The sequence below is a fragment of the Humulus lupulus genome, chromosome 4 (genome assembly GCF_963169125.1).
Source record: "Humulus lupulus chromosome 4, drHumLupu1.1, whole genome shotgun sequence".
NCBI lineage: Eukaryota > Viridiplantae > Streptophyta > Magnoliopsida > Rosales > Cannabaceae > Humulus > Humulus lupulus.
Window position 1 is genome coordinate 24,999,275 of NC_084796.1, and position 20,161 is coordinate 25,019,435.

The window sequence follows — 20,161 nt, forward strand, 5'->3', positions numbered from 1 at the left end:
CGCTTGACATGGAAAAATGTGCAGCTACCACTCTGATGGTGTCAAAAGTGTTTCCATCAACAAAATAGTGGGCTAACATTCATCACATTGGGCCCACCAAGATACGCTAGAGCCCACTAGCTCATTTAATTATAGAATGTGTATTTATTATGTAACAAATTCTCATTAAGGGAGAATAATTGTAATCAGCTAAAATTAATGAGCTTACTTGTCCCAGCAGCCTATAAATAGGGCTAGGACACACATTGTAAATGATAGGATTCCTATTTTCAGAGTGAGCTTATACGCTACTTGAAAACCAAGAGAACTTGAGTTTTGCAAGTTCTTAAGCATCCTAATACAAGTAACTTGTGGACTAGGGTTAATTAATAACCTGAACTACGTAAAAATATGTGTTCCAATCTCATTTTTTTTAAGCTTTTGTTAATTTAGTTGTTAGAAAGAAAGCTAGTCAACATTTCACATAATCAAAGCCTACGTCTTCAAGTTCATGTCACTAATAACCCATTAGAAAACACAATCAAATATGACTTTCTTCTCTCACCAACAAAAAAAAAAAAAGCCAAAGGAAAAATAAAGCTAATCAAACATATAAAACAATATACGAAATGGAAACCACAAAAATCATTCTATTGTTCTCCCACTAATCCATATATTCAAGGAAATGAAGAAATTTTTTCCCAATTTGTACAAATTCGAACTCAAAATACTTATTCCACTAACAAAAAAACACCAAACAAAAAAAATCAAACTAAAAAGTCTCAATTCATAAATTCCTTCCACAGATAACTAGTGCCGCCAAATTTAATAAGAACACCAAAACCTAAATAACACCAAAACAAAATTAACCTCATATCGTCATCGGATCCAAGACTAAAGCGGAAATTGCAAGTGATGCCCTCAGTTCTCCACAACAATTGATTCTCACATTAACTTTCTCTTCAAATTCGTAAGACTTTTCAAGAGTTTTCTTTCTAAGTGCTAGGTTTTAAAACAAATGTACTTTCTCTTATTTCTTTCCAATTTATTCAGAGGACTGCTTTATTACACAATAAAGAATACCAGCCACTCACACATGTTTTTTTTTTTTATATAGAAAACTATAAGGTGCACGTGTTCTTTTGGGGATATAGAAAATTATAAGGTGTGGACCACTTTATAGCGTATGTTGGACATTATATTAATTCTCATGATTGTTGATCAACGGTTCAGAAAAGAGTTGTGTCTATGTAGGCATTTTGTATGCCCGCATAGTAGAAAAATCCTATATTTTTATTAATCCTTTTGTATATAATAGACGTATATCATAATATTTAATTATTTAGAAATTATATGAACTAATTTAATTTACTTAAAAAACATTACATCCTTCTTAACATAAAATGACTTCTTAACAAAATAAAATTTAATTTAAACTAAATAAACGTACATTGCAAGTTACTACTACTTAGTATATAATTATAACTCTAACTTAGTTTATATTAGTTACTCCATTGGTGGAGTCATTTGGACAAGAGGGCAGCTGTCCCTCCTAGACTTTTGTTTTGATTTAGTATTATTTTTACAATATAATCATTTTTGTATAAATTTTTATATTTATGCCCCCAATTTTTTCCCCTTAATTTTTGCATCGGGAGAACAAAATTTTTGGATTCGCCACTCATAATATAAGCCCTCAAACCTCTTAAAGCAAATATCTAAATTAAACTTTACCTTTTTAAAATCAATTTTTGTTTCACGAAGTTCACTAAGCTTCCAATATATCTTTGGTGGAGCAATATTGTTTCTGTTAATCCGGGGTAGCAAGAACAACAAACAGTTAGAGCACACGGATGCCTAAGAAGTTCTATCGCTGACGACAACAATGAGAATGTATTTATCATAGTAGTTGTTACCGTCCACTGAGACTCTTTGACAACATGAAAAAAAGACCAAAAACTCGACTCTCCTTTTCTTTCTATCTATCTAATGGATGGAAGGTCAGAAGCTTTTAGTATCCCATCCAGTCAAGAATTAGACTCTATTTCTTCAGATTTAGGCAATCTCTGGCATCCCAGACTTGGACATTTTTTTTTATTTTTTAAGTTTTTTTTCTTTTTTGTTTTGAAAGAGTAATTATTTAGAATGCTCATACTACATACAAAATTTATACACTATATATGTAATTAATTTCAACTAACATAATTTAAAATGATGTAAGTACCACTTGGCAATAATAATAACTATTTAATTACAATTTATAAACCTTGTATCTATCTAACATTTTTTTTATTGAATCTTTTGACCTCCTCAAAGAAAAAGAAAAAAGATGTGGAGCTACTTAGGCTAAACGTAAGACCACCTGTCCAACATTATTTGATCATAGCTGTAATATTTTTTTCAAAAAAAATACTAATAATAAGTGTATTTTGTAAAACAAAATATCTTTTTATATTTATCCATAATCTAGTCTAGGACTTCCCGCTTATACTATTGTCGTAACACGTATGTGAAACTGTGGCTGTATATATGCATTTCTCTAAAATACAATCACAAAAAAGTCCGAAATAAATAAGAATATTACAAAACTCTACATAACTAACTCTAACTCTAAATATGCTCTATCAAATCGGATCCAATCCAAATAATATCTCTTTCCACTCCAACTTCCCTTTCCACTTTTTCCAGTTATTCATTAAGCGAAGCTTTCCTATGCTTTCTTACTATCAAAACAATCTCTCAGGTAACTAACTCTTCTACATTTTATTATTATTATTATTATGATCAGGGGCAGAACAGTTGTAATTAAGTACTCAGAAATTTCGTAGATCGATCTATAAAGAAACCCACGAATTAAAAAGCTGACATATTTTGGTGATGTATCTATATACTGCATAGTTTGGCATTTTTCACACAGTCCACGAGTCACTGTTTAGTGTCCACAGTTTATTTTTGGTTCCAATTTTAGTAGTCCCGCTATTGAGTCTGGTGTATTGATTCATTTCACCACTAAACATTTCTATATTTATATTTGTAGTAATAATTTTTCAGGGTGCAAGAAGTTTTCTTTTTCTATTTGAATTTCACAAGAATTCTGAAACTGTGTTGGGAAATTGTAGGGCCTTACATACAAATTTGACAAAAAGGCTGACCATGTCTACTCCTGGGGTGCGGTTACATTTTCATGGCACTCATGTAAGTCAAAATTGAGGTTGTTTTGATCATGATTATTATCGTAATGCTAAATTTTGATGGGTTGGATTTGGAAAAAAAAAACCAACACGGGTTTTCAATTTCAAGTTCAAGGGAAAATTATTTTTTATATTACTTAATATGTTTTCATTTACATGGTGATAATACAATGTACAGGTAGTGATGGACAACGGCATACTCCAGGTTACATTGTCTGTTCCAGATGGGATTGTTACTGGGATTCGATATAATGGCCTTGACAATCTTCTGGAAGTTCTTAATAAGGAATCCAATAGAGGGTACTTGTTTTTACAACCTACTTAATCTGTTATCTTCCTCTTCCATTTTGTGATGCATTATTTGGGCTGACCAAAAGGTTCCAAAAGTAAAACCTTATAAAGCATACTGTTATTGATAGTTAAAACAAGCAAAGCTTTTGCTTCACCTCTGTTTGGTAATTAAGGGTAATTTAAAACTATAATTTATTGATAGACTTGGGTAGGATCTGGTTGCTAAATGGGGATGATGATTTTGGGGGTTAAATTTTGTTTTGTAAAGATGTTTGTAATTTGTGTTGTTTCCAGTTACTTAAGTTCAGAAATGATGGTGTTTTGGATGATTATGTAGGTACTGGGATCTTGTTTGGAGTGCGCCGGGAAGCAAGGGAATTTTTGATGTGTATGCCTTACTCACTCATCTCTGTTTAGTTTTAACAACCTAATAAAGGTTCAAAAATTGTCTCAAGAATAGTTTCTCATTGTGATGAGATTTCTGTCCCAATTACTAGTCAGATTTTGTTTTCATTTTTTGAGATTAATGACTTTATTATTAGGCTAGTTGGTGAACAATGAATTGTTTTCTTATGCAGGATTAAAGGTACTTGTTTTAGGGTTATAGTGGATACTGAGGAACAGGTTGAGCTCTCATTTACAAGAATGTGGGATCCCTCCCTTGAGGGGAAGTTCGTACCATTAAACATAGACAAGAGGTAATTAATGGCTTGTAATTGGCAACCCCTATATTTTGGATAAAGACTGAATGTTTTATTTGATTGATATATATATATATATATAAGTTAATCTTTGATTTCTTCAGGTTTATATTGCTCCGTGGTTCCTCAGGCTTCTACTCTTATGGAATATATGAGCACTTGAAGGATTGGCCTGACTTTGACATTGGTGAAACCAGGATAACTTTCAAGCTGAGAAAAGACAAGTATGGTTTTCATGTCTTAGCACTTCAGCATAAGAATTTGTTTTGAGTTTTGTGTGATTTAATTGGATAGGTTTCAATACATGGCAATAGCTGACAACAGACAAAGATACATGCCCCTTCCTGATGATCGGTTACCAGGAAGATGTCAAAGCCTAGCATATCCAGAAGCTGCCCTACTGGTCAATCCTAAGCTACGGGAGCTTGCAGGAGAGGTACTTCTTTGGAAATTTTCTCACAAACGGGTGGTGATGGAGCAGGGTTTTGTGCACCAATTGAAACCTTTATTTATATTGTTTTAGAGTTACCATTTGAGGATTAACAATGTTGTGTAATGAGTGCTCAATGTGGTGTGATGTCGAGTAAAAAAAGTGATCTAATGGATCTTGTTCGTTGTGGTTAGAATGGTTGCTTGCCTTCCCATATAAGTAGTTTATATGAAATTTAATTATTGCCTTAAGTATTTCTTGATTTGCAGGTGGATGACAAGTACCAGTACTCATGTGAGAACAAAGACAATCAAGTTCATGGGTGGATATGCACCAACCCACCCATAGGATTCTGGCAGATTACCCCTAGTGATGAGTTCCGGTCTGGTGGACCCCATAAACAGAACTTAACTTCGCATGTCGGTCCCACAACTCTTGCTGTAAGTTACTGATCAAGAATGTTGGCAACAAGAGCTATGCTTATTTTGCAATTTTGCTGAATTTCACATCATTAATGTCATCATAAAAATTTATTGATGGCCATATGATTCATTCTAGTTTTGTGTTTTCTACTGGTATCATTAGATGTTTCTTAGTGCTCATTATGCTGGACAAGATCTGGTGCCCAAATTTAGAGGCGGTGAACCATGGAAGAAGGTTTTTGGCCCTGTCTTCATATATCTCAATTCTGCACGTATAGGAGATGACCCATTTTGGCTATGGGAGGATGCTAAAATACAGGTGACATGAGAGACAACACCTTTTTCTTCTATTATTACAAATAGAGATAAATGGCATAGCACCATCAATGACAATGACACTTATGTAAATTAATATGCAGATGATGACAGAAGTTCAAAATTGGCCATATAATTTCCCAGCTTCTGAGGATTTTCAGAAGTCAGATCAACGAGGCAATGTCAGTGGTAGACTACTTGTTTTGGACAGGTTTGCAATTAAGATACAACCACTTCTAGTTGTATAATGTCTGTTCCCCATTAGTTTTCATGCTAGTATGCTACCAACCTTCCCAATGTAGCAGTGTTTAAGGTGGGTATGCATGCAGTTTACATGCTTGTGGTATGATTTTAGAAGTCCCTAATTTCTGAATTTGATCACTCCTTTTGTAATTTAAATATTTAGGTACATAAACGAAGACTGTATATCAGCAAAAGGTGCTTTTGTTGGTTTGGCACCGCCAGGAGAAGCAGGATCGTGGCAAAGAGAGTGCAAGGTGATTTTAAAAGTGGTGTCCCAGGGTTTAACGCTTTTGCGTGTTAAGAGTATGATACAAAAATAGATTTCTGTTAATACAAGATTTGAGGGAACACGCTCTAATGAAGAGAAAACGAGTAGCGAATCAAATTACTCTGCTAATGCATGCATTGATTGAATATTTTACATAAAGTGTGACAGCAGGATTAATACTCTTTATGTTGTGAGTATTGGATTAAGATATCAACTTTTAAAGTTAAAACAAACTCTATGATAGGCCTCTACTACGATACACCTACGTTTGGCGTACGAAACCGTAGTTGGTGGAGGGATTGGGATATAGGATAATATGGCAATAGGAAAGTACATGCTTTAATTGGCTAATGATTTTACATGAAAATCATCATATCAAAAAGAAAAAATAATCATTTTAAATACGTATCAGGTGGAAAGGTATCTTAGGAGTACATGCCCCATCAGAATTAATTTTTAATAAATTCATGCTGAGACAGCCTTACTGATAGCTTACTTCACTAATTAGGATTATCAATTCTGGACGAGAGCAGATGAAGATGGTTATTTTACCATAAAAAATGTTCGTACGGGTGACTATAATCTTTATGCGTGGGTCCCTGGTTTTGTTGGAGATTATAGATATGATGTTCCCATTACCATAAGCCCAGGTATCATTTTCTTTAAGCATTAATGTAATGAAATTGTTTTATCAGTATAAACAGTGGTTTTTTTAGCACAAAATTATGGTTTGACAGTAATGCAGGCTCTTGTAATCTTACATCAATATTATTATTCTTGTTGCTTACATTAAAAAAACAATTTGAAATACAGGTTCTTGTATGGAAACTGGGAATCTTGTATATGAACCTGCAAGAGATGGACCCACTTTGTGGGAAATCGGTATTCCTGATCGTTCAGCTGCAGAGTTCTATGTTCCTGACCCTGATTCAAAACATATTAATAAAATTTTTGTCAATCATCCTGACAGGTTGGCCCCTTTATCATTTTGTAAGGATTTGATTTATAGTGATCAAAATCATCTATCATTTATAAGTTGAATGACTCATTTATACTTTCCGAGTTTATGGTCATTGTCCCATGAAACTCAAAATTTAGACCATTGCATTCAACTGGCAGGTTTAGGCAGTATGGACTATGGGACAGATACACAGAATTGAATCCCAATGAGGATTTGGTTTACACTGTTGGTGTAAGTGACTACACCAAAGATTGGTTCTTTGCCCATATTCCTAGGTGTGTTCCTCTTACATTGGTTGCTATGGAAGCCCATAATTGCCAGTGTCTTCCTACTTTCTACATGAATTTTTCTATGTTTAATTCCATCTTTTTTGTGAGTGCTGCTGAGTGGATTATCAATTAACAGGTTATGAAAATGTGTAATGTGGCGGTGTGATTTTTTTCTCTGATTGCAGAAAAAAGGATGATAACACACTTGAAGGGACAACATGGAAAGTCAATTTCAAGCTGAACAATGTGGTTCGAAATGGTACATACAAACTTCGTGTGGCAATTGCTTCTGCAACTCTTGCTGAACTCCAGGTTAGTTAATAAGCTGTACCTTACTTCTTTGTATAATTGGAGTTACTTAACTAGAAGTAATCCTTCTTCCTCATGAAACCTCTGTTACATAGAGAAAACCTTTATCAATTCAATTAGTTGGCGCCTTCTGAATCATTTCTTTGACTTCTATTTTTTGTTGAAGGTTCGATTTAATGATTCCAAAACAAGGCGACCCCTTTTTACTACTGGATTGATAGGGAGGGATAATTCAGTTGCAAGACATGGAATTCATGGGCTATACTGGCTGTATAACATCAATGTACCAGGGGCTCAGCTTGTTGAGGGGGATAATACTCTCTTTCTCACTCAACCAAGATGCACCAGCCCTTTTCAAGGGATCATGTACGATTATATACGCTTAGAAGGTCCCCCATCTTGTTAAGTCTAAAACAAGATATCATATTATGCGTTAGAATAATCTTTTCTTTTTGTGAACATGTTAGGTTTAAGTTAGCTAGCATATATATATATATATATATATATATAGAGAGAGAGAGAGAGAGAGAGAGAGAGAGAGTAAAATGCACTATCTATAATATGTAAAGTCAAGTTATAACTGGGATTACATTTTGTCACAGCAATCTTTTCATCTTAATAAAAGTTTCAATTACAGCCTTGGACATTGTATTGTATTGTGTTGTACTATTTGAGCTGTGATTTGTTTGACTTTAACGAATTGTAAACTAATACATCATCATCATCTTTTCTTATTTTGGTTAAATTAGGTTAAGTGAAACTTTTGAAGATGTACTAATGAAAGCCTACCACTTTTTTTATTCACTTCTGATATTACCACATCTGTAGTCAATTTTTATATGCGGTCACAATTAGGGAAAAGTAGACAGATATCAAGTTCCGCATGCTTGCTCTCAAGAATCTCAACCATATCTCCAATTTCTTTCAATCTAAGATAGAAATTCTCCAATTTCTCTTCAACTAAGATAGAAATTTGAATGGAATAAAAATTAATATAACTAAAAAAATTATTAATTTATTTTTAATAATGTATTTCCTTACATTTTCAAACGAATAATCATTCCACCACCAAAATAGTAGAAAAACTATTTCACTGAAAGACATTCCAATACTCCAACCAAATAAAAGAATAGAATGAAAATTAATACATTTCCATTCAGTTACCCATCCAACGAAATATCACCTAAATTTTTCTGTCTTCCCCATCGTTGGTAATTTTTTTGCAAGAACTCCTACTTCATATATATATATATAAAAAGTTAAAGTCATGACATGAGTCTGCCAGTCATCTCAGAAGTTGACTACTCTTTCTTCCTAAGGTGAGTGTTAATTTCTTTTCCACTTATTTTGTTCGGTTAAGTCAAAATCCTCTTCTTCTCGCTCTCAACTTATTATTAAATAGGAGAAAAAGAAAAAAAAAAGAAAAGAAAGAAAAGAATGAGTTAGTGGGTATTGCTATTATTTCTCGACTTTAAGACATGGAAATCTATAACCACACCTCAGTTCTATTATGTCATATATAATTAGAAAAATAGCTGGTTGAACTCCAAACTATGATGTATATGTAGAAAGTGGCTATAACTTGCTGTAACTTGGCATCTGTGCAACCTTTTTGTAAAGTTAACTTTCCATATACAATTGCATTCATGATGTGTGGTTAAACTAGTTTGGACGGTGCAACGGAGGCTCAAATTTTCCCGCACACCACTTTATATGTATACATATATCTATATTTATATACATAATATATATATTACATGGAATTCAAAGCTTATTTCTTTCGTTTGTACAGGATAGCTAGCAGCTATATATATATATATACTGCTGTGGCTAATATTAAATTTATTAGCGACTCTTGCAAGATATATATATCCAACCCAACAAACAATGGTAGCGACTAAGCAAAGAGATAAGAAAGCGGAAAGGGGTAAAATTTTTTAAAAAAAATATTGCTTTATCTTCAAGAAAACCACTAATACATAAATATGTATGTATATATATATACATATGTATTTATATTCTTAATATCATTATATATGTTTGTTACATTGTAAATGCTGAAGATTCAACAAGTATAGTGCTTTTCAAGAATTTGAGGAATTAAATGAGTTTATATTAAAATTAATATACGATTCTTTAGTTGTAGACAGTTTATTAAGAACTGTAATAAGCCATATATATAATATATGGCACCTCTTGGAGTGAAGTTGTACGTAGAAGATAAGCATGTACGTAATTTAAGCTAAATATGGCCACTCTTTTTCTTTTGTATTTATTTATTTAGTTTTCGTATATATCATGTTAATTAGTATTTATTTTGTATAACTTAATTATTATGATTTTGACCAGGTGATGATGGACAATGGGATAGTACAAGTTACACTGTCAAACCCAGATGGAATCGTTACTGGAATTCGATATAATGGCATAGACAATTTGCTTGAAGTTCGTAACGACGAATCCAATAGAGGGTATAATATTAATAATGTGCCAAATTAATAACAATATTTGCTATTTTCAAAAAGTATATATGTATATATATCTACTGTTCGTTAAATGCAATTATCCAGAGCTATATGTACTTACATATAAATAGTTTTATATATTTTTATTTATGTAGGTACTGGGACCTGGTCTGGAACTCACCGACCACTGGTATCGCAACTGGAATATTTGAAGTGTATGTGATCTCTATATTTAATTACCCTCTTTCTCCATCAACCATTATATCATATATGCACATATGACGAGTGAAGTGCTGTTGATAACTTATTAATTATGAAAAAAAATTTGACTGATGTGATGCTAGTTGTATGTAAACATATATATATACATATATATATGTATGTATGTATAACTCAAAATTGATATTTTGCATAATGTACAGGATAAGGGGTACGAATTTCAGTGTAATTGTAGAAAATGAGGAACAAGTGGAAATTTCTTTCAGTAGAACTTGGGATTCGTCAATGCAGGGCATGCTTGCGCCCTTAAATATTGATAAGAGGTCTCTACTACTTTTAATTGCACTTGGATTAATTTTTAGATAATATTGTATTGGATTGGATGACTGATTCATTCTGATAAAAAAAAAATTATTAATAATTATTATTATTATTATAGGTTCATACTGCTACGAGGTTCATCCGGATTTTACTCGTATGCGATTTACGAACACTCGAAGGAATGGCCTGGTTTCAACCTTGGTGAAACAAGAATTGCATTCAAGCTCAGAAAAGACAAGTACGTCACCCTTCTTAATTACTTCATTTCCTACGTACCTAATAAGTTCTAGTGGAACCAGAATGAAAAGTAAATAGAGTTGTAGTGGCATTACACAAAAGTATTTTTAAAATAGAAGTGTGGTATTTCATAATCACTCTTGAATTCCGTTTTTATTTTTATTTTTTTGCAAAATTACATTCTAGAAATACCCTAATTGATTGACGATATTATGTCCAAAGTTATGCAATAATCATAATCATATATTTTTTTAATGCTATATTCAGCCTGCTCGAATTTCCAGCAGAGGCCACATGTCCAAATATTAATGGACAATTTTACAAGTTAAAAAATAATAACTTTATAAAAATAAACCAATGAGAAGAAGCCAGCTCAGCCCGTGTTATTAATTCAAGTGGTCTGAGCAATATTTTTCTGAAAAAATAGTCTATTCTTACCAATTACTCTTTAAAGTGAGAGATAAATGAAGGAGAGAATATGAACAAGCAGGTTTCACTACATGGCCGTAGCAGACAACAGGCAAAGAAACATGCCCCTGCCTGATGACCGGATACCACCTAGAGGCCAAGCCCTGGCTTATCCAGAGGCTGTTTTGCTTCTCAATCCCATCGAGCCTGAATTGAAAGGAGAGGTCGATTTTCATTATTATTATTTATTAATGTATGTAGGGCTGATTTAATTTCAGTATTAACATCACACTAATACTAATTACTTGAATTTATATCAAATATATACTGTACATATTAGGTTGATGACAAATATCAGTATTCATGTGAGAACAAGGATATCAAGGTCCACGGGTGGATTGCCAAGGAATCTAATGTGGGCTTTTGGCTTATCACACCAAGCTATGAGTACCGATCTGGTGGGCCCCTCAAACAAAACCTCACTTCTCATGTCGGCCCAACTGCTCTTGCGGTATTCCAATTTTCTTTTATTGCCAAAAAAATAATGAGGATATTCTTATTTGGCACGTTGTTTGCGAAATTTTATAATTTTTATAAAATTTAAATGGGTAAGATTCGATATTAGATTAGACGTGTCACCTTTTGTGGTTTTGTCACTAGCAGTATTACTTATCAATTCTCTGTTGTTCGAAAAAAATATATATTTTTTATTCAATTTTATGCTAATGAAATGAAGGTTAATGATGTTAATATTATGTGAGTAGGTATTTCTAAGTGCTCATTATACGGGAGATGATTTGGTGCCAACATTTGAAGAAGGAGAGCAGTGGAAGAAGGTTTTCGGTCCTGTTTTTATCTATGTTAACTCTTTATTTGATGGAAGCGACCCTCTTCAATTGTGGGAGGACGCTAAAATACAGGTTCACTCTCAATAAGTACTTTTACCACTCTTTTTTATTTTATTAAAAAAAACTATTTGAAAAATATAACAACTTAAACTTGTTATGGAAACACAGTTGATGATAGAAGAGCAGAGCTGGCCCTATAGTTTCCCAGCTTCGGAAGATTACCCCAAGTCACTAAAACGTGGTAATGTTAGTGGAAGATTACTTGTAAAAGACAGGTATAACAAGAGGCAAACCTCATTAAATAAGACCATCTTCTTGGAAAATATTTTTCTCACTACTTATTTCTATTGTGGGTTTATATGTGTACGTTAAGATATATTAACAGTGACTACATTTGGGCAAATGGGGCATATGTGGGGTTGGCTCCACCAGGAGAGGTTGGATCGTGGCAACGAGAGTGCAAGGTGACTCACTACTAGTGACTTCTGTTAATATATATTTCAACATTTATGTTATTATAACTAATAATAAAACAACTTATGATTGATTAGGATTACCAATTCTGGAGCAGAGCAGATGAAAATGGCTACTTCTCCATCGATGATGTTCGTGAAGGCGACTATAACCTATACGCATGGGTCCCTGGTTTCATTGGAGATTATCGTTATGATATCGTCCTTACCATAACCTCTGGTAAATAAATATATAACACAAGTTGTTCTTTTCAGGATTAGAAATTATACTCAAATACATCTACGTACATGGTATAAAATGTTATATAACATAGAACTTGTAAGTTCCATCTAAATCAGCATCACCCGAATAATAGTCATAGGGATTTGGGACATAATGCAGGTTGCTATATTGAGATGGGGGATTTAGTATATGAGCCTCCAAGAAATGGACCAACATTGTGGGAAATTGGCATTCCTGACCGCTCTGCTGCAGAGTTTTATGTTCCTGATCCTAATCCAAACTTCGTCAACAAACTTTATGTCAATCATCCTGATAAGTAAATAATACTACACATTTAGTTGTGCTCATATAGGCTTTCTATAAATCTTGACAACTATAATCTTACACATTAACTGAATTGGATGCAGGTTTAGACAATATGGACTTTGGGAAAGATATGCTCAACTTTATCCTGATAACGATTTGGTTTACACTATTGGTCAAAGTGACTACACCAAAGATTGGTATTTTGCTCAGGTTACCAGGTATTCTTCAAATATATCCTAATTTGGATTACACATTGATATATCGTAAGCTCTTTTGCTTTTTTTTTTCAATTATAATTTCTCAATGAATACATTTCATTGGAAAATTATATATACATATGTTATATAAGAGCTTAATTTTTAACTTTTTTCTCCGTGATAATATATATAGGAAGAAAGAAGGTAGTAAAGCATCATATCAAGGTACTACTTGGCAAATCCAATTCAAGCTCGATGAAGTAGACAAGAGCACTACCTATAAGCTAAGAATAGCATTGGCATCATCTACTCTTTCTGAATTACAGGTATATACTCCTAATAAAGAGGTTTTGCTAGTTAAAATCAGTGGGAATTTTCTGCCCATTTTTCTGTTTCATTTTCTTACTTACACACACACACATATAGATATAAAAACCGTGGTTCGAGTAAACTGTACATATGAAATCTTAATAAACGAACCAAAATGTTTGTGTGTTAATTTTGTATAGGTTCGAGTAAACGATCCAAAGCTGGGAAATCCTCTGTTTTCAAGTGGATTAATAGGAAGAGACAATTCAATTGCTAGACATGGAATCCACGGCCTTTACTGGCTGTACCATGTGAGCGTACCAGCAACTAGGCTTGTTCAAGGAGATAATACAATCTTTTTAACACAGCCAAGAAGCACAGCTCCATTTCAGGGGATTATGTATGATTATATTCGCTTAGAAGGGCCCCCTTCTCCTTCTCCATCTCCACCTTCATAGTTAATAATGCTCTATTATTATTTTGTGTAACTTTTGTTATGGCCATATCTTGTTTTCCTGGAGAATTATATATTTATATACTTTAGTGGGGAAAATTGTATGACTTCTTTTTAATTATATTGAAATCCTTCTTTACTAGTAAATCGAACAAGTATTTTCAGTCATCAAAAACAGAAAATGTATGGAATTAAATATTAATTAAAGTATTCAATAATTGCTGGGTCAGTTTATTTGAAATCTAGAAGCATTGCACATGCATGCATGCATGTCCGAAAAAAAATGCCATGCTTTTGTGAAGAAACCGTTCGAGTGTTATGAGCTTAAAAGGAATAAAATATGACTCAAATCTCACTTCCACAACAAGAGGATTTTACTTCGATTTTTTTTATGAAAAGAGTTTTGTTTTGGTACTTTTTACAATCAACATATATCAAGTTATCAACGACATAATTATGTCGACTTTTTATGTACAATCGGCATAAAAGACTTTTTATGCCAATACATTTGCATTAGCATGCCATGGGCGTAATAGTCACGTTGAAAGCACTCACAATCGATGATCTACTCCATTTTTTAAAATACCTCGCCAAAACATCAATTTTTCTATTTTATCTCTAACTTTTACATTATACCGTATGTTGTATGTGTTTCCACCCAAGGACACATGCCTCTTTTTCATGAGACGACACCCAAAAAGATATGTCATCGGGGGATCAATCCAATAGTTGGAAGTCGCCCGCCTCGGGTAGTAAGAAGGCATCGACCTCTTTCTTGGGCCATGTCCCGAGAGACATGACTGTCTTCGTAAGGTTACCTCCTGAAGATACTTGATAGTCTATGTCTTTTCCTTGCCCCCAGCTATGTTCCAAGCCGAGGACCTAGTCCTCGGAATCTTAGGAATAAGCCAGGTGGCAGCCAATGCAGACTAGCTACCTCAGAGGAAGACCTGACAACCTTTTTGGGCTATTTGCCTACAGCGTTATTGATGGTACGACTCGACAACTCGCACTCCCATTACGCCGCCTGACACGAAATACGTACAACATGCCCTGACAGTACCAAGGGCATGTTCCCCATAAAGTGATTATCTTACTGCAATGGGCCCCGCAAATCTCGCTTAGGTCGTGATCTCTATTCAATGTGGCCCAATGCACTGAAAGGTATTAATCCCTCATTTATGGGAAGAATATGTATTAAAGACTGATGATTAACATTAATGGCCCCAGCCTCTATAAATAGGGCTGGGAATCTCATTGTTAAGGGTTCGAATTTTTTATTGAGAGAAATACTTGTACTCAGAGCAATCTAAATGCTGCCTAAGAAGATATTGTAGAAGCTTGCAACCACAAGCTTGCAATCTCCCTAATACAAAAGACTTGTGGACTAGGGTTCTTTTATAACCTGAACCACGTAAAAACCTGTGTTCGTATAGCTATTTCTTTAACCTCTTTTAGAAACATTGATTGTGAAAAATGCAGTCAACATTTTGGTGCTTTCATTGAGAGCTTGAAGAAAGCATTTGAAACACCCATGATCATGGTGACTATGCTAAGGAACGTTACAGATAAAGTGCCCCCTCCCACCGGAGTTGACGGAGGAGAACCCAGTAGGCAACCACCTCAGGACGTACCTGAGATGGCAGAAGACTACGATGAGTATGCTGAGTTTGACGGAGAGGATAATGATGTCGACCAGGAGTATTATGAGGATGAATATCCTCAGCCCATGGAGGCAGAAGAGACGCCAGAAGTGGTGGTGCTTCGTGAGTAGGTGGCTAACCAACAACAGAAGCTTGACGTTCAAGAGGGTAATATCGCTGCTCTTCAGGAGATGGTACTTGCCATCAAGGCCACTCTTGCAGCCCAAGGATTACGAGTGGACCCCCACGGCAATGCACCAGCTAGGAACCCAACAGGTGTACCACCTATGCACCCTGTTGGAGTGTCGCCTGTCGACACAGCTAAGGTGCCTCCCGAGCACCTGGCTGCCAAGGCACAAGATCCGCTAGCTGGGGTGCCCGACGGACACCCAGCAGGAGTTGGAGCCTTAGCACCACCGCAAGACCGTGGTAAAGGGAAGGCCAATGATGACCCTGCTTCGAAGCATAAGAGGGCTCATCAAGAGCCCGAGGGCCACCTGGCACCGCAGAAGACTGATAAGGGTAATGAGACAAGGGCCCGAGGACATCGCTAGGCAGACAACGCCTGTGGAGCTCGGGGCCCTCCACCCCGACGCGCTCACACGAACCGTGCGAGGCCCGGAGCTGGTATCCCTTCGAACCCAACCAACCCCACAGAAATAATCACCCAAGAAATTCCCCACAGAATCAGAAACGGGGCATCAGCATTTCGATAATCGAAAACGAGTCCAACGGAGAAACAGAGGTGGCCAGTCTGGAAGTTAACGACACATTCTGAGGACAAGCGTACCTACGAGACAACCTCAATGCTCGAAGGTGAAATAAGTCCGGAGTACGTGAGCTTGCTGGTAGAGGCCCGTTAGATCTCCGAGACAATCTCAACGCTCGGAGACAGGATTGCCCGATGCATAGCATCAATAGGGATCGCAACCCTCTCCAAACTGAATTAGAGAGTTTGAAGCAAATAATGCTTTGAATGGCCAGGTGACAAGGCCACGAGTCTGACTCGGAAGATAAGGAGGTGGAGCCATGTGCCCCTCACCTCGTCGAGACCCCACTACCTCTGGGATTCAAGATGCCACCCATATCAGCTTATGACGGTGGTTGGGATCCCACGAACCATTTGTCCAAATTTAACAGACTAATTTTGATCCATCATGTCTCTGATGACGCAAAATGTCACGTGTTCCCCCTCACCCTGACAGACCAGCAGATGAATGGTTTAAGAAACTCTGACATGTGTAATGCCCCAAAATCCCTAATAAGGTTTAGGACCTTGATTAGGAGGCCGGGAGGGCCATAATTGATTTATTATGTTATTAAATGATTATATGGATGTTTATGTGAATTATTTTTAATACGATGATAAATGCATGCATATTGGTCTATTTTTAATTATAAGGGCATTTTGGTAATTTGGCCCGTTGAGGGCGTATTTGTGTATTTTCATGCATGTTGGAGAATTATGAATAATACCAAATTATTTGTGGATTTTTTTGAGTCATTCGGCATGAGACGATCTTTGAATGCAAGTTATCAGTCTGGTCATAACGGGATTAGTTTCGGGGCATGGGGTGAGTCTCGGGGTAATATGGTGATTAGAACATCACCAGGAATTAAAGGGTAATGGGATATGATTTATTAGCACTTGAGAATATTGAGAATAACGGGAATTGGAGGGTGTTAATTATGATTAACAAAATAGGCGGGAAATGACGATTTTGCCCTTGGTGGCTGTTAAGGGTTTTAATTAGCATGAGGGCATTTAGGTATTTTCTCCCTAAGGTTATATTTAGCCATTAGAAGGCTGTGGAAGTTAACCAAAATAGAGAAACTTTTTCTCCTCAACCAATCACCATTTCTCTTCCATTTACCTTTGAATTTTGAAGCTCCTTTTGAGGAACCAAGCTAGGGAGTCAAGTCTTGAAGCTAGGGCTGTGTTCCCCCATTGAAGAGGGTGTAATTCTGAGCTTGGGGTAAGTTTTTAACCATAGAAACTCTTGTTCTTGCTTTGTTTCCATTTGATTTTCAGTTTGTTTCTTGAGTTGGAAAGTTGAGAATTCAATGGGGTTTTTGGCAAAGGTTACTTGGGTTATGATGCCTAGGTCATGTGTAGATGGTTTTTGGGTTCAATTGGGGGTTTAAATGGAGTTTGGAAGCTTGTTTTTCAGGTTGGGAAAGGAGGAGCCGAAGGAGGGAAGAACCATGGCAATTCTGCCTGGTCCTAGCGCTACAGCGCCCAAAGGGTGGCGCTACAGCGCTAGCCAGGGCAAATTTCCCCTGGTTGTAGCGCTGGGGCGCTAGCGGGGCAGCACTGTAGCGCTACCCTATTTTTCCTGATGCATGTTTTAGGCATTTTTTAGGGTTTTTGGCTCAGGGTTTCAATTCCTAAGGCTCGGGATCAAATCTACTCACCGTTTGGGTATAATTCGGGGTCCCGGGAGTGAGGTTTAAGTAAAAATCCTTTTATTGTTGATTTTCATTAATGGAGATTGTAATTGGTTATGACCAGGTGACCACTAAGGGATAAAAATGATTGATTGTTATCAAGGGTCGTTCAATTGTTATTTCTCGCTCGAACCAGAGGTAAGAAAATTGCACCCAGTATGTGATGAATGTGATGCACGAGAAACATGTGATTAGGGCATGCCATGAATGTTGAATATGAGATTGTTCAGAGCTTGAGTCTCTATGTTTGTGCATGTTCCTAGTTATGCTAGTGATTATTAAGTAAGCATGTTGAATGCCCTACATTTGGATATTTGACATATGATATATGCTTGATTGCATTGCTTACTTGTGCATGCCATTGGCCATGAGTTAGAAATCGGCAATGGTGTCAGAACTGACTGTGAAGCTGTGACTTACTAGTCAAGTTCGACAGCAATACTGAGCGCTGGTCGTATGTTATTGACCTATGAGTTAAGAGTGGCATAAGCGTCATGAACGCAGAGCCGAAAAGATTAGATCTAATCGATATCAACATTGAATGACTCATCATGAGCATTAATGCCGGAGCGACCTCAAGTTCGATGAAAACTAAAAGCGCTTGTCTAGTTCTATGACTAGTCACTCAGAGCCAGGGCCAGAAGGCCCAGGTGACCGCATCATCACATGGCTAAGGGTACGAAACCCACACTAGTGACTCCTTGGTCACTCATTTGGTTTACGTAGTGACTCCTTCATCAGTCACTCATCTGACGGTGCGAAACCCATGTTAGTGACTTCCTCATTAGTCACTCATCTGGTTTAAGTTAGTGACTTGCTCATCAGTCACTCATCTAAGGGTGCGGAACCCATGTTAGTGACTTACTCCTCTGTCACTCATCTGATTAGGGCTATAAGCCCCCATCATGGTTAACAGAACCTCAAGTGTTAAATCACTCACTTGATTAGGGTTATAAGCCTCAGCATGGTTATCGGAACCTCCAGTGTTAATCACTCATCTGTTTAGGATTGACTCATAGTCATCCTTACAGGAGGGCGTGGCCCACAACCATCATTGTTTGGACTTATTTGCATGCGTGAATATGGCTACTATTGCTAGGCACGCACATTATGGTTTAGTAACACGTCATTACTGTCATGAGCATATTGAGTTTTCTTGCTGGGCTTCGGCTCACAGGTGCTATGTGGTGCAGGTAAAGGCAAAAGAAAGTTTGACAATCCTTGAGTTGGAGAGCTTAGGTGACGATGTGTACATATGCTGCTGCTCGACCACCACAGCCGAGGGTTGAAAAAGGAACTAGTGTTAAACCTTATTTTGTCGCTTAGGTCGGCTGGTTGTAAATATTTTGTTGTAATTAACCTTTAAATTATATTTTTGGGATCCCAATGTATACGGTAAACGTTTTAGTGAAACGTTATATCTTAACCAAAAATTTTAACCCTAAACCGCCAATCATACTTAGTTATACGATTATGGCCAAATGACTCGATTAGTGAGTTTAGCACTGTTTAAAATGCACACTGTAACGATCCCTGGAGTTTAGGGCGTTACAAGTTGGTATCAGAGCCTTGACACAGTCGGAAGTGTGGATGACGGGGACGTCGGGCCCGTAAGGGGGGTGATTGTGACAGTCAGAATCCCGTGATCCGTAAAGGGAAAGACTAGGTAAAAGCTGTGCAATCCCACACTGCCTGGGGAAGTTCAAGTGTGATGATTCTAAGACTGTGTAGGTATGGGACTACATTGTTGAAGATGGGTTAAATGGATTGATGGGTACTACCTATGCCAACAAGATGCATCTTTTTTTCGGTAGCCCATCACTTGAGAACTCCAAAGTTAAGCGTGCTTGACCTGGAGCAATCTAGTGATGGGTGACCTCCTGGGAAGTTTTCCCAGGAAGCGTGCAAGTGAGGACAAAGCACGCTGGAAAGACTCGTGTTAGTTTGTAGGGCCAGTTGTCATTCCAGGAAGCAGCCATAGTGACGTGGAGTGTTGCAACTTGGTATCAGAGCGAGCCAAGGTTAAGGGTTCCTGAAGACAAGCTGGGCATGTACACTCGTCATCAAAGATAACTTCACTCAGGGAATGGTAACTATTTCTGTAGTTATGTGCTTAACTGCTTAAATAGAATGTAAATGTTTTACCTGCACATTGTATTAAGGAGCATGAGATTCTGACAGAGCCTGACTCTTGGCTCCATGAATATATATAAATGTGATATTTGCATGCT

General features: G+C 36.4%; 2 protein-coding genes across 6 annotated transcripts; both read left to right on the top strand.

Moving 5' to 3' along the window:
- The first annotated feature begins 2,560 nt into the window (after positions 1-2,560).
- On the top strand, positions 2,561-9,191 carry LOC133830217 (probable rhamnogalacturonate lyase B). 5 transcript variants are annotated; one of them, XM_062260146.1, is made up of 16 exons: positions 2,561-2,722; positions 3,017-3,174; positions 3,349-3,470; positions 3,799-3,849; positions 4,040-4,159; positions 4,267-4,386; positions 4,457-4,598; positions 4,862-5,032; positions 5,178-5,333; positions 5,434-5,540; positions 5,736-5,826; positions 6,349-6,490; positions 6,654-6,810; positions 6,960-7,076; positions 7,256-7,329; positions 9,172-9,191. In XM_062260146.1, exons 1-16 carry the CDS (start codon positions 2,596-2,598, stop codon positions 9,174-9,176), a joined length of 1,860 nt encoding a protein of 619 aa, XP_062116130.1. In that variant the 5' UTR covers positions 2,561-2,595; the 3' UTR covers positions 9,177-9,191. The 5 variants fall into 5 exon arrangements, with proteins under 5 accessions (XP_062116130.1, XP_062116129.1, XP_062116127.1 ...); XM_062260145.1 differs by lacking the exon at positions 9,172-9,191 and adding an exon at positions 7,546-7,698; XM_062260143.1 differs by lacking the exon at positions 9,172-9,191 and adding an exon at positions 7,546-8,030 and having other exon boundaries at positions 2,562-2,722; positions 7,256-7,382.
- Positions 9,192-9,403: 212 nt separating this feature from the next.
- On the top strand, positions 9,404-13,986 carry LOC133830219 (probable rhamnogalacturonate lyase B). Its single transcript, XM_062260148.1, has 15 exons — positions 9,404-9,607; positions 9,729-9,850; positions 10,000-10,059; positions 10,267-10,386; positions 10,503-10,622; positions 11,112-11,253; positions 11,370-11,540; positions 11,794-11,949; positions 12,046-12,152; positions 12,251-12,341; positions 12,429-12,570; positions 12,733-12,889; positions 12,981-13,097; positions 13,270-13,402; positions 13,586-13,986. Exons 1-15 carry the CDS (start codon positions 9,566-9,568, stop codon positions 13,841-13,843), a joined length of 1,938 nt encoding a protein of 645 aa, XP_062116132.1. The 5' UTR covers positions 9,404-9,565; the 3' UTR covers positions 13,844-13,986.
- Positions 13,987-20,161: the final 6,175 nt, after the last annotated feature.

What these genes read in the sequence shown, in the direction of transcription:
- LOC133830217 (XM_062260143.1), top strand. Translation starts at nt 2,596, where the DNA reads ATGCTCTATCAAATCGGATCCAATCCAAATAATATCTCTTTCCACTCC. An exon ending in TCGGTCCCACAACTCTTGCT is followed by an intron (nt 5,033 to 5,177) that starts GTAAGTTACTGA and finishes TGGTATCATTAG; the next exon opens with ATGTTTCTTAGTGCTCATTA. An exon ending in TTTGTCAATCATCCTGACAG is followed by an intron (nt 6,811 to 6,959) that starts GTTGGCCCCTTT and finishes TTCAACTGGCAG; the next exon opens with GTTTAGGCAGTATGGACTAT.
- LOC133830219 (XM_062260148.1), top strand. Translation starts at nt 9,566, where the DNA reads ATGGCACCTCTTGGAGTGAAGTTGTACGTAGAAGATAAGCAT. An exon ending in GGGAGGACGCTAAAATACAG is followed by an intron (nt 11,950 to 12,045) that starts GTTCACTCTCAA and finishes ATGGAAACACAG; the next exon opens with TTGATGATAGAAGAGCAGAG. An exon ending in AGATTACTTGTAAAAGACAG is followed by an intron (nt 12,153 to 12,250) that starts GTATAACAAGAG and finishes GTGTACGTTAAG; the next exon opens with ATATATTAACAGTGACTACA.